The sequence below is a fragment of the Triturus cristatus genome, chromosome 6, assembly GCF_964204655.1.
Source record: "Triturus cristatus chromosome 6, aTriCri1.1, whole genome shotgun sequence".
Lineage (NCBI taxonomy): Eukaryota > Metazoa > Chordata > Amphibia > Caudata > Salamandridae > Triturus > Triturus cristatus.
This window is the reverse complement of record NC_140589.1, coordinates 1,064,402,758-1,064,415,614: the sequence shown is the minus strand read 5'-3', so window position 1 is coordinate 1,064,415,614 and position 12,857 is coordinate 1,064,402,758. Positions and strand designations below refer to the sequence as shown.

Sequence of the window (12,857 nt, the reverse complement as noted above, 5' to 3'; positions counted from 1 at the left end):
GCTTCTGCCAGACAGTTACAATGTGCGTTTCTCTGCCGGTAAAAGCAGGGGCAGGGAAACAAAAGACTGCAACCACCTGGTGGGAGCAATTTTTAATTTTCCACCAAGTGGAAGCAGATTTGTCTCCTCTGCCCGCATTCCTGTGCTCAGGGAAGGCATATCTGTCTCCACTAGACAGAAGTTTAAAAAATGCTCATGCCAGGTGGGAGCAGACATATATTTCTCTTCCTGCGTAATCGCTATTACACCCTACACTGGCACATACTGCTGTAAAAGAAATGAATTTTTTTTTTTTATTATGCCTGACCCTTACATAAACGGTTGAAGTCAAAAAGCTGTATTGAAAGTGGAGTGGTGTATACTTGTTCTGATTTCCAGTGAGAAAGCAAAGGGAGCACGCTCAACTTCTAGGAAGGCTCCATGGGGTGTCTCTCCCTACATTTATTTTTAAAAATCGGGGTAAAATATTGTATTTTAGAGCAGAATTTTCATATAAACTTGCTCAAAATCAACTGTCTCCCAAAATGCACTTATTACGTACTGAAGTACTTTAAAGGCATGCCAAGTCAATGAAGACAGACACTCCCAAGAGTTAACCCCATTTAATTCAAAATGTGGGTGCCCCTGTATGTTAACAATTACCTTCATGTGCTGCTGCTAGCACTTTGGTTAGGTCCCAAATGCCATGGGCACTCTATGTATGTATGTATTTGTGTGTATATATATATATATATACATATATATATATATATATATATATATATATATATATATATATATATATATAGTCTCCGACCAAAGACCGGCTCCTCTCCACTCGGTGTCGGTGGCGAGTCCCGGGTGTCAGATCCCGGCTGAGTATTTGCGAAATATCCCGTTCTCTGAGCTCCTCACTTGGATAGGAAAGAAGGACTCGCACTCCAGGGTGAATGTAATTCAATTGTTTTTACTGCCCAGGAAATATATATATATATATATATATATATATAGACACATGATGGGTGACCCATTACCAATAGCATGTCAAGGTCAGAATTTTGTTGTGTTGCCTGCGTCCCTCGCCCTATATGCCATGGTTGTCCTCCCTAATGCCAGTGCCAGCATTTTACCAAGGACACCCCATAGTAAGCTGATTACCTATATTGTGCAAGCACAAGCATTTTGCCATGGGTGTCCCATCCAATATGCCAAGAATTACCTCTAATACGACAGTGCTTGCATTTTGCCATAGGTTCCCCTTGTACCACGAATTATGCCCAATGTGTCAACACCAGCATGTTGACACAGGTGTCCCATATGCCCAGAATTACAGTTTATATGCCTGCATTTTGTCCGGGTACATCATATACCAAGGATTATCTCATTCACTCATCTTCATTCTCACCCACTCATTCTCTCTAGCTCACACTCATTTGCACTCAGTTTTACTTACTCTAATTCTAACTTAGTCTCACTTATTCCCACTCCCTCTGACTCACTCAGTCTCACTTAGTTACACTACCACTCATACACACACATACACACACACTCTTACACGACATTTCACAGGGTTTTATTATACTTACCCTTCAGATAGCTGACATGTTGTTCTTCGGCTGATGGTACTGGCAGACTCTCAGGGCAGGTACACAGCTTCTGCCAGCCTCGGGAGCTGAAGCACAAACTTGGAGTCTGCGCAGTGATGCATGGGTTCCAGCTGTCAGTTTCTTGCCTTTTCACCTCATCTTGTCATAAGGTAGGGTGCAGTGAGTGAGGTTCTTGCCAACCCCTCTCCCCCATGAAGAGATGGGAGAGAAAGAGCAGACAGCATGACTGATGAGTAGCCCTGGGCACAGTAAAAATTACATCAAAAGCCTACAGAGCTACCTGTACCAGTGACACTACGAATGTCACTAAAGGGGCGGTCTTAAGGCCTGGCAGGAACCAGAGGCTAAAGCAAAGACTTTGCTAGTCCTGGTCAATCCCGCTGATGTCAGTTGCAGGTGCCTCTGTATGCCTTTGCCAGTCATCAGACTTATTTACTGCCTCAGGTGGCAGCAAGGTTGGGCATATTTGTTATTATACTAGTGAATAATTGTTTTTTATTAATTACAGGTATTATTAAAAAAAAGGGGGCAGAAACAAGTGGCCACCACTGAAAATGACAGGTTGTGAACCATCAAGAGGAAGAATTTCAGAGACGCTTTTTCTCTTTCTTTTGTCATTGTAGGTTATTTTCACCGGGATCCTGATATAATCTCTTTTGCCCCTTAGCTTTGTACTACATTTTTCATTAATGTTATAATCAGGGTTGAGGATCTACTTGATTGAGAGAGAGACTCTTGCAACATTTTACAAGGCATTGAGACTGGAATAAGTGTTCAGTTTTCACAGCTACAGTGTTTACAGTCTTTACCAATGCAATTGACCCTACAAGCTTTAAAATCATTAATGTACCACACATTTCTCCCAAAATTAGCCTCCTGATACTAGCCAATCAATGTTTTTTTTAAGTTGCACTTCTCTAATGTGGGCCACTCTTTTGGGGATGCCCGGGCCTATTTTTGGTCGCAATCTGACCCTGCCACACTCCCCTTATTAATGACATTCTGCTCGCCTCGAGGCTCGGTAAGCGGGGCTAAGCGTCTTTCTCTCCTAAAACAGTATTTTGTGACACCCGCCGGGCTCTGGCCCACACAGTTTTTTATTTTGTTAATAGGGCAGAAGCCTGTGCTTTTTTTATTTTGCCACTGATTTGTCGATTCTGTGTGAATTCACTGCAATTTTTTTTAAACTATAATTTTAGGCCTAGGTGGTCAAGGTGTCCCTCTGCCTGGCCCCCTTATATCTTTTTTTAACCTTATTCTTAAGATTCGGTACTGAGTCCTAAAATGATTGCTGCCACATCTTTGTTGATGTGGTAGCAGCCAATCAGAACTTACCATGGGAACTGCCGGCCCTGCAGATCCTCTACGGCGTGAAATACATATTTAATTTGGGCTTTAATTGCTCAGCAACTACTGAACAGATTACACCAGGGGCCGCATTACATAAAGAGCCCTGGGGGTGCAATGGGCGTTTGCACGCCCCTGGGGCACTTTGGTATTACAGAAGGGGTTGCAGACGCTTGTGTGGCTTGTTCTGTAATACCAATAGTTCCTAAAGCACCATCGCTATCTTCAAGGGGACGTTCCCTCATTTGCATGGGGTAGTGCCCCATGCAAATGAAGGAATCCCTTTCTTTCTGCGCCCGTGCCGTAATACCAATCAGGCGCAGAGGCAAAGAAGTCTTCAGGAGGCTCACTGAAAGTGCGCCATCTAAGAGTTGGCACACTGTCAGTGCGCCCCCTGATGGCAGCCCTCTGGAGGGGGGAAAGGGGGTCCTATGCACCACCCAGATTTCCCCTTGTGTGGGGGTGCAGTCACTGACTGCACTCGCCTTCAAGGGGATCTCTTATCCCCTTTAAAAGTGCAGGTGTGTTGCCGCCTGCACAGTGAAACACAGAGTGGGTTCAAAGTAGGCGCTCCCTATTTCACGTGAATGCGCTGCCTCCAGGGCAGCACGAATTTGCGGCTGCCCTGGGGGCAGAGCATTCCCCCTAATACGGGGCACAATTCGGCTCCTGGTAGGTAAAGCATGTATGTGTGGGAAAGGCTGCGTGGCAAAGGCTTCTCCCTTCTGGAATGCACCACCTTCATATATAGAGCTCCTTCTTCCATTCATTAAGAGTGTAATGTCCTACTGAGTTTTGTTTATGCACCATTTTCCATACCACATACCAACTCAAACTCATTTTTCATCTACTCAAGTCAATGACGGAACTTATTCTTTTTAAGAGATTTTTTGTGTTTCAAGCCACAAGAAGCTATTTGCATAGTCCGGTTTTGTTGCTAATCATCCAGAGACAACGTTGACCATACTCTGTTTGAGGATTACGATGTACAAGTTAGGAATGATAGTCTCAAAAAGCGCACTAACATCTGACTTCTAGATAAGCCGTTTCATATGAATATGTATTCTAAGAAGTGTGTGCCCGTCGCTTTCCAGGTCCAAGACTCCATTTTTTGAATGGTACTCACTGTGGCGCAAATGACTGTCCAGGCTCGGAAGACATAAAATCCCATCATCCGTCGAACACTGTCATCTACACTCTGTTGGGCTCATACACTGGTAGGTTTAGAGGCCAGGGGCCATTTTAAATATGTGTGTGTGCACAAATAAAGATACATTTATAAAGCCATGACGCGCGTGCGTGTGTGTGTGTGTACATTAACATAAATGCCATGACTGTTTTTTGTGTTCCAAAATGCTTTATTGAACGAATAACAAATATTTAGTCAATAGGCACGTTAAAAATAGTAAATCATGAAAATCATATGGGAATTCGTTTCAACCAAGAACAAACATTATGTAGTACAGACTTTAGAGTGGTAAAAATTAAGCATAACATTCAGAAGGACAACAGTGCTGTTATAAAGTAAATATGGATTTCAAAAACAAGAAAAGAAAAAAATATATATACACACACAAGTGTGTATATATTTGTGTGTATATGTATAAATATGTATTATATTTAGTATATATAGTGTTTGTCTGAGATTCAGATAAAAAGTTAGTAAAATAATCCGAGGTTTGATACCTCTGGACATCCTAAGACTGAGATGAGGAATGAACTACATCCATTTTATGGCTAGTGTTGCTACATGGGCCGAATAAGAGAGATCAATATTGAAGTTAGATGGTTGAGGAAGTATAAAGTGTATCTGAAAATTAAATTGAGGACACCTCAAGTCATTGGGACAAAAACCGTGGCCTAATATGAGCCTAAGAAACATAGACAGGAGATGAGAGTATGGAAGACTCAATTTTCCAAGCTTGGAATGTTTGGGGATATTAGTCATCATTGTTTTAATGTGTAAAAGGTATATTTCACATGTGAGGTATTGGTTGGGATTGAACAGGTTGGCAGCAATAAATACACTCAATGACGTCGGCGCCCCGTTAGTCCTTCGGGCTGTTGTGGGCCTGAACAACCGGGGGCTTGCCTTGCTACGCTCTTCCCTGAAAGGGGCGTGAGTAATAAGGGACCAAGGTGTCACGTGATCCAGTAAGGGGATCACCCCTATAAGGGTAGCGCTGATTGGGTTTTCCACAGTGCTTGGCTCATCAGGCAGGCAGGGCAGCATAGGTTGGTACAGCTGCCTGCCTTGGATCACCCGTAAAATAACCCACCGTATTTGCATACTTTTGTATGGAATAAACCTGCAGCAAAATTTTCTCCAAACAAAAGTTGTGTTGTGTATTTATTCATGCATGCCTATTCTGCTGCGGTGTGGGTGGGGTCTTGTGCCTATAATGGAACTATGCCTGTCTCTGAAAGCCTGCTTGTATGCGTAGTTTATGATGGGGCTGAAACAAAGTAGCGTCCCCTCCAAAAAGGAACATTTCCTTTGTTGATCTTGTTGAGATTGTGGTGCCGGCCAGAGGTTGGAGCAGAAACAGTCCACCAAGAATGTTCCTGATGTGTTACTCTGCCTTGGGGTGAGAAATGCCTCCCGTAGCACTCGAGCGTCAGCGGTTTCACGCCCTCAGCCTGGCCTCACTGTGTCTGCTTCTCTCACAGGGTGCGGAGTTCTGGGTGTCACACTCATCATCATCTTTTTGGATCAAGTCAATAACAAAGAAGGACAGGAAATGGAAGAGAACACGCAGTCCTTCTTCTCAGCCTTCCTATCTACCTTCAGACAGCTTGGGGACAAGCGCCAGTGGCTCCTCATCCCGCTCACAATGTTCAGTGGGCTCGAGCAGGGGTTCCTCGCCAGTGACTACACAAAGGTCAGTGTCAGTATATGTGGAGTGGCATTAGCCTCCGTTTTTAAGCAGTGTCTCTATTTGAAGACTAATTGCGAGATTCACTCAGGCATAATTCTGAGGTGCTAAAATAGCACCGTATAATTAAGACGTGTTACTCTTTGGCTCTTAAGTTCTGCTAACAGGCTGCGCTTTATACATGCATCACAGTTTTTGAATGCATTACACGTTGCCCATCAAATATAACTAACCAATATTACCGAATATGTTTTTAACACCATAGTTGTATTCTGGGAATAAAACGTTACAGACACAAATAAATATTTCTAGCGGATAATGGGGCCAGGATACATCAATATTCAACATGGGTGTAGAGTAAAATTCTGCCAGTCCGAATTCTGGAATGAAGGATTGGAAATGCACCCTCGCAAAAGATTTTTGTGACATTTATGATAAGCTAGGAACACAAAAATATGTGAGAATCAGGCCAAACGCCAGGACACTTTAAACGGTTGTGCTGCATGTGCTTCACGATGCAATGCTGTGAACACGATCGCGCTGCACAGAAATAGCATGAACAAACTTCCACCCTCTCTCACCGGTTTTGGGAGAGAGGAGGGCAGACCAGATCAGAAACCATTTTGTGTGTGAAAAAGGCCGCTTTATTGAAACAGTTGCACATTACAATATCATACCTGGCAACTGCCTTACAAAACTAAAACCTCGCTATACATCAATAACTGGCACCTGCCCCCGCCCCTATGATCCCCTCAACATACCCCCACCCTGCCATTAACATATAACATTATATGGTATTGCAGTGAAAATATACACTTCTATTAAACCAACATCCTATACCTGCCTTTCTGAAGCTGTAAATAACCAAATGTCTACAACTAAAACCTAAACTACCTGCCTACCCTTTCCCTGCCCATGTTCCCAACTTCCAACACTAACCAAAAACTTCTGCCAACCCTGGCCAACTTTTCAAACCCCTCCAAGCACCTGTTCCAAGCGACAGTACAAATTAACCCCTTGTACACCTGTCCCAATCAAAGCTAACCCAGAAAAAACCTTGCATAAAACAATACCCCATAAAATCCAATTAAACATTTTGGGACCGGAGGTGGGGGGGCTATTTTCTACTCCTACTTTCCACTCCCAGCCACCAGGTCACAATCCTTTAATGGTGGCTGGGAGCCCAACTAGCTAACCTTTCTACCCTTGGGCTACTATTGCGTTACATATACACAGCCCAAACATTTACAAAATGGCTGACCCCCGACATGCAACGTGCCCCTCACAATCCATTCGGGGGGTGTCAGACCTTCCTTCATTAGGCTGCCCCTCAAACCCCCATTGCACCTAGCAGCAGCATCATGGATCCAGTGCCAGTGACCTTTCTCCACGCATGTAGGTCAAAGTCTTGCATATTGCTTTCAAATCAGGCATGTGCTTGAAGAGATCGTGGTATGTACCAGGAAGAATCATTTTGCATCCTAAGTAGAGTATTATTTGACCAATGTTAACATCTGCGTGGGTATTAACCTGCTTGTTTATTTTCCGTTTAGTCGTACGTAACCTGTGTCCTGGGGCTGAAGTTTGTGGGATATGTGATGATCTGCTTTGGAGCCTCCAACGCAATCTGCTGCCTGCTGGTTGGAAAGATCTCCCGGTACACAGGAAGGATCCTTCTCTTTGTCTTGGGTAAGTGCGACCTGAGCTGTAAACATTGAACAGATATTACTAGCCTAGGTTAGCTGGCATTCATGTGAAGGTATAGGGGCTCATAAGCTTCAGTAGTTCTCACACCATGCTGTGCCCAGACTCTACCAGGAGCCTGCCCCCACGCCGCGTCCCAGAGCCATATGATGTACTATTTCAAGGAGAGCTATGACCCAGCCGGGCAGGTTTGTTCTAGAGAGCGTGCTTGGTATATTTATAGAGGAATGTGGGAGGGAGCGGAGCCCTTTTCACTTTTAACCGAGCGGTCAGTATATTATTAATCGTGTCATCAACCACTACGCAATAACGGGATGGCATTCTGTGTCAAAGACCGTAGAACGCACAAGGCTTCAAGCATGTCTGTTTAGTGTTATTTCTTTTTTTGTGTTGATATTTTTTATTAGCATTTTTGAAAATACAAAGTACAATACAATAGTTTGTAAAGTAATTGTCTGAGATAAATATTCATAAATACTTAGTGTTATTTCATTGTTTTTGGCGCAGTGTTCCTTTTTTACAAATAATAATTTGTTATTTATGAGTGTTTTATTTGTTGAGGTCTGATGAGGATCATAGCACACAATTAAACTGGGTTCGCAGTCCATTGTGTAGTGATTTCACAGGGAATGGTCAATGGTTGGCTGTGAATAGTGGTGCTTCTCTCATGGAACACTCGCTAAGCGAACAGAAACCCAAGATAAACAGGATACCAAATAATTTAGGAAGCAGTGATGAAACATAATCAGATATCTCGCCGATCTCTTTCACAATCTCACTCAGTTTTCCCCTCTCCCTTTCTTTGCCTCTTATTGCTCCCTTCAACTCCCTTCCTTTCCTCTTCGCTTCCTTTCTCGCCTCTCTGTGCTTTCTTTCTCGCTTTTGTTCACTATTTTTCTCTTTCTCACTCTCGGTTTCTCTCTCTCTTTCTCTTTCAGGTTCTCTCTCCGTCACTGAACCTCTTTGTCTCCCCTTTTTCTCTCTTTCCCCTCTCTGCATTACTTTCGTTCACTTGAGCAAGCATAACATCTTTTCACGTTTGATCTCTTTCTCTGCCCTCCTCTTCTGTGTATTATTGGCTGTATTTTTAAATAACATACCTTTGATGTTGTTTTTCTCGCTTCAAATGAGTTGAACACATTTGGTTTTCGAATACTTTGTACACAAAGGGACACTGTTGTTCAGAGAAGCTTATAAATTATGTTCCTTTTCTGTTTCCAGGTGCAGCTGTACAAATCGGCTGCATTATTGCCCTGCTGCTCTGGAATCCTCACAAGCACCAGTTTGCAGTATTCTTTGTGATTTCCGGCCTTTGGGGAGTTGCTGATGCTGTCTGGCAGGCTCGGACAAGTGGTGAGTCCCAAATAGGTCTTTTTATGCTGCCTAAACAGAGTATATGCAGCAGAGAAAAACGGAGATATTTTCTATCAGCATACCAAAAGAACAAATTACAAATATTGGGGCATATCAACAACAACCGGCGATAATTATCGCTGAGCGCACTTAGCGCCAGGATAATTATCGCCGGCTAGCGCCGATTTTTATCGCTGAGATAGCGTGCTATTAGCAACGCTTATCTCAATAGCGATAAAAATCCTGGTGCTAAGTGGCTAACATGAGATTATCGCTGGAAAGCCAGCGATAATCTCACGTTAGCTTGTTGATAGGGACAGACAAATTTAGCCATGATATCCTCCTTCCATAGGATATCATGGCTAAGTCAGAAAAATACCAGATGTAAAAAAGCAGCGTTAACCGCGGTTAGCGCTGCTTTTTTTGTCTCTAACAGGGTTAGCGACATTCTTGATAATAGGAGAAATGTCGTTTAGCGACATTTCTCCTATTATTTTACTCTGGAACGCCCCCTTTGCATCTCATTAGAGATGCAAGGGGAAGCGTAGAGTAAAAGGGTGCTAACATGCGAATTTGCATGTTAGCACCCTGTTGTTGATAGGGTGCTAGTTTCATCTCTGCTTTTTTGGCTTTTAAAGCCAAAAAAGCAGAGATAAAGCCCTTGTTGATATGCCCCATTGTATTTTTAAAAATGCAATTATTTGGACACCGTCTTCTCATAACGTGTATTTCCCTATTTTCTAGCGCTCTATGGAGTCTTATTCGAAAAGAACAAGGCAGCCGCCTTCTCAAACTGTTGCCTTTGGGAGTCCGTGGGTTTCGTTGCTGCCTTCGGATATGGCTCCTACCTGTGCGTCGCTGTGAAGCTCTACATACTCCTGTGCGTCCTGGTGCTTGCAATGCTGCTCTATGGCATCGTTGAGTACCTGGAATTGAAGAAAGCATCAATCATTGCTGCTGCCGAAAGCAACCAAAACCAAGTTACCACAGTTGAGATCCCTTCTACATGATGAATGCCACAACAAACAGACATTTATCCATATATTTATTTTGCGTTATCTTAATATTTCAATTAACTTATTTGAGACTTTATTTATATTTTTGAAAAGGAACGCAAGGTATGTGTGTCCGTACTTCAGTACTACCAAAGCATATCTCAAACCCTCAAGATAGTGCAGACATCCGCATCATGTATAATGAAGCACACCAGCCACAAAAAAGCACTTTACATATATCCTTTGTATCTAGAGTGCATAGGTTTGGGGTAGGGAGTACATCAAAAGGATGGCAAATCTGAGAAGGTATCCAGGATTGTGTAGGTTATGTGGTCTGTGGCCACGTGATTTCACTTGGCCTTTGTAACTTGAAGGACCATGTTGCCCACATGGTGGGACTCCACTGTATTTTCCTAGTGGTCCTTTTCTTTCTGTAGTGGTACCTGCTTAAAACACTAATACTGCTGCAACTCAGATAACTTGTTATTTAGTTACTCCACATCTAATTGTTGGAATTTTGTTGTTGTAGATTTGTGTTTTTTGTTCTCACAAGGTATCTGTTTAATATTTAAGGTTAAAAATAATGAGTGTTACGTGTATATATTGTCAAAACCTTGGTCAGCTTCACCACATTCAAAGTTGACAAACCTTTCAAAAAAGAGCAGAAAATTAGCTTTGCACGACGTTGGTAATGTTTCAGCTCAAGGTCATGAGAGTGCTGCACAGCAATCTCTTCATATGTCTTTGGGATCCCAACATTCAAACCAAGTACTTCCTTCCACTCCCTGCCGTTGGAAGGCTCGGGGTGGAACTTCTAGCAAATGCAAAGGGAAACAGCCATGTGTTTCTGTGCTGAAACACAGAGCTAGCGCCACCATTAGCTGACAGTAGAGAAAACAGTTCTGGAGCCTATAGCCCCATCTGTCTTGGGCAGGGTATCTGACCACACGAAATAGGTTTGGGTGAAGTTCAACTTTGCTTGTGTTCTTGAAGGGTGACGTTTCCCAACTTAGCCCAGTGTCACTGGGTACGTTTTCATTTCTTTCTAGATCAAAGATATATCGAAGCTGTAACCTATTTTGTATTTACATACCAGTGAGTGTAGCATGTTGCCTTTGCATTTACCTATTTTGCTCTAATGTTTTTTGTATATATTTGTTTATGTATTTATTGCCCAAGATTAATTAAATAAATCCTTTTTACAAATAATGTTGATCAATGATTTAAAACCATATATGAACAAAAAGTATTGTTTCTATATTCCACCTGTCCACCATCTCGGAATTATTAGATTTCATTTAGACAATGTCATTTGAAAAATTGATAGGTTTTTAGAAATCAGAGACCCAGGTGGTATGATTCCTCTATCAATTTATAACATATGCAGAGGCAGACCTCTCTGTGTTGATGTTAACCTGCATCTCTTCAGGTAATTGTTTAAGATATACAGAAATTGCATTTTAACCTTTGCAGTTGCTCAGTTGTACAAGTGAATTTGGGAGCGGGTGCATCTAGTGTTTGCAGCAAAAGAGACTTGGGCCTTAAAACGCAATCTCTTAGTCAAAGGTGTTAAAGATCTTTCCCCTTTGGTCATATGGGCCTTTGTTGGTTGACATGAAGGACTGAAAGGGAGAAGACATCAACAGTGCATTTCTAACTTGTGAAGCCAATGTGACTCCAAAATAAGGACCAGGAATCACCAAATATGATTAAAAGGTTTTATTTTGGATTACCAATGAACCCAGTTTATATGCAAACCAATAATAAGTTTAGAAAATACAGCAATACAGCAGATAAGCTAAAATATCTCATTAAGTTGAGGAGCAATAGAATGAGATGCAGAATTGTGATAGCCACAACAATAAAGAAACAAATAACATTAAACAGGTATTCCATAAAGAAACTTCACTTCTTTCTCCTAAACATAGAGCAAATATAGTATCACCCACCAAGGGTCCCTAATTCAATTAATGTTTAGTTAGAATAAAACTTCATGCTTGCAAGAATAAGGCAAGCAAAGCCCTCTCAAAGTCTAAAGGGAATTTCTGTGTCTCCCAACTGTGAGAACACCATATTAAAAGTAACAGAAGATTCAGAAACGTCCTTATCTCCTTTTACAACACCAGGGACCAATCAAATTGTTACTCGAGTGCAAATGCAACATTTTTTCAGTTTCCCATTGCATTGAACTAGGACTGCAGTTCTCAAACTTGAACATCTTTCCATCCTGGCACATGATGAACAGACGTCCTCTTTCAACCATTAATTTTCCATGTTCTCTGCCAAGTTGTTCCCTCCGGGCCTGACTATCAGCAGTCTATTACAAACAATAAGCCTTTCTCTGGCTAATGAGAATCATGATAATACAAGTGCAAATAAAAAAAGAACATGTTGGGAAAGCAAAATACATTTCTATTGAGGCCTGTAGTCAGGCTAAGTTAAAATAAGCATTTAATTAGCACTTTGAATGCATGGTTATACATTCACACATACAACTATAAGAATAAATGCAAAAAGGGACTCATATCTGGTCCCAACTGAATCAGGCAGGAAAATCCTCCAAGGAGCTCTATATTGTATTCTCAACTCTTTCACAAACCCAAAGGCATGCCATAATGAAGTAACACCATCACAGGACCTCTGTGATAAACTGGCTAGCCAATTTACCCAGAAGATTGAGAGCATATATGCCAGCATCACTAAAGATAAGGACCCCCAGCAAAACAATATTGCCTCTTATCCATCACATCCTCACTCTGCAATACTTTGGATTTCTTTCCCCCACTTACAATAGATAGTGGCATCCCTCATGAAAACCGTAAAATCTGGCTCACCTCAGGATGCTCTACCCACTAAGGTATCCTCGTTGCTTCATAAGCAGTTGCCTCCCCTGATCGGCCCTATCCTTAATACCTCCCTGACCATGGGCATACTACCTTCCTAATGGAAAGCTGCCCAAATAATTCCAATCAGGAAAAAAACGAATGCACCTCCGG

At 42.2% G+C, this 12,857-nt stretch overlaps 1 protein-coding gene across 1 annotated transcript in view; it reads left to right on the top strand.

The window, feature by feature from the left end:
• The window catches only part of LOC146820990 (N-acetylglucosamine transporter UNC93A-like), a 38,997-nt gene extending 27,933 nt beyond the window's left edge, over positions 1-11,064 (top strand). The window contains exons 5-9 of the mRNA XM_085611900.1: positions 4,028-4,150; positions 5,604-5,815; positions 7,363-7,498; positions 8,735-8,866; positions 9,611-11,064. Coding sequence (XP_085468026.1) covers positions 4,028-4,150; positions 5,604-5,815; positions 7,363-7,498; positions 8,735-8,866; positions 9,611-9,876 — 869 coding nt within the window. The 3' untranslated portion in view covers positions 9,877-11,064. The remainder of the gene's footprint in view (positions 1-4,027; positions 4,151-5,603; positions 5,816-7,362; positions 7,499-8,734; positions 8,867-9,610) is intronic.
• Positions 11,065-12,857: the final 1,793 nt, after the last annotated feature.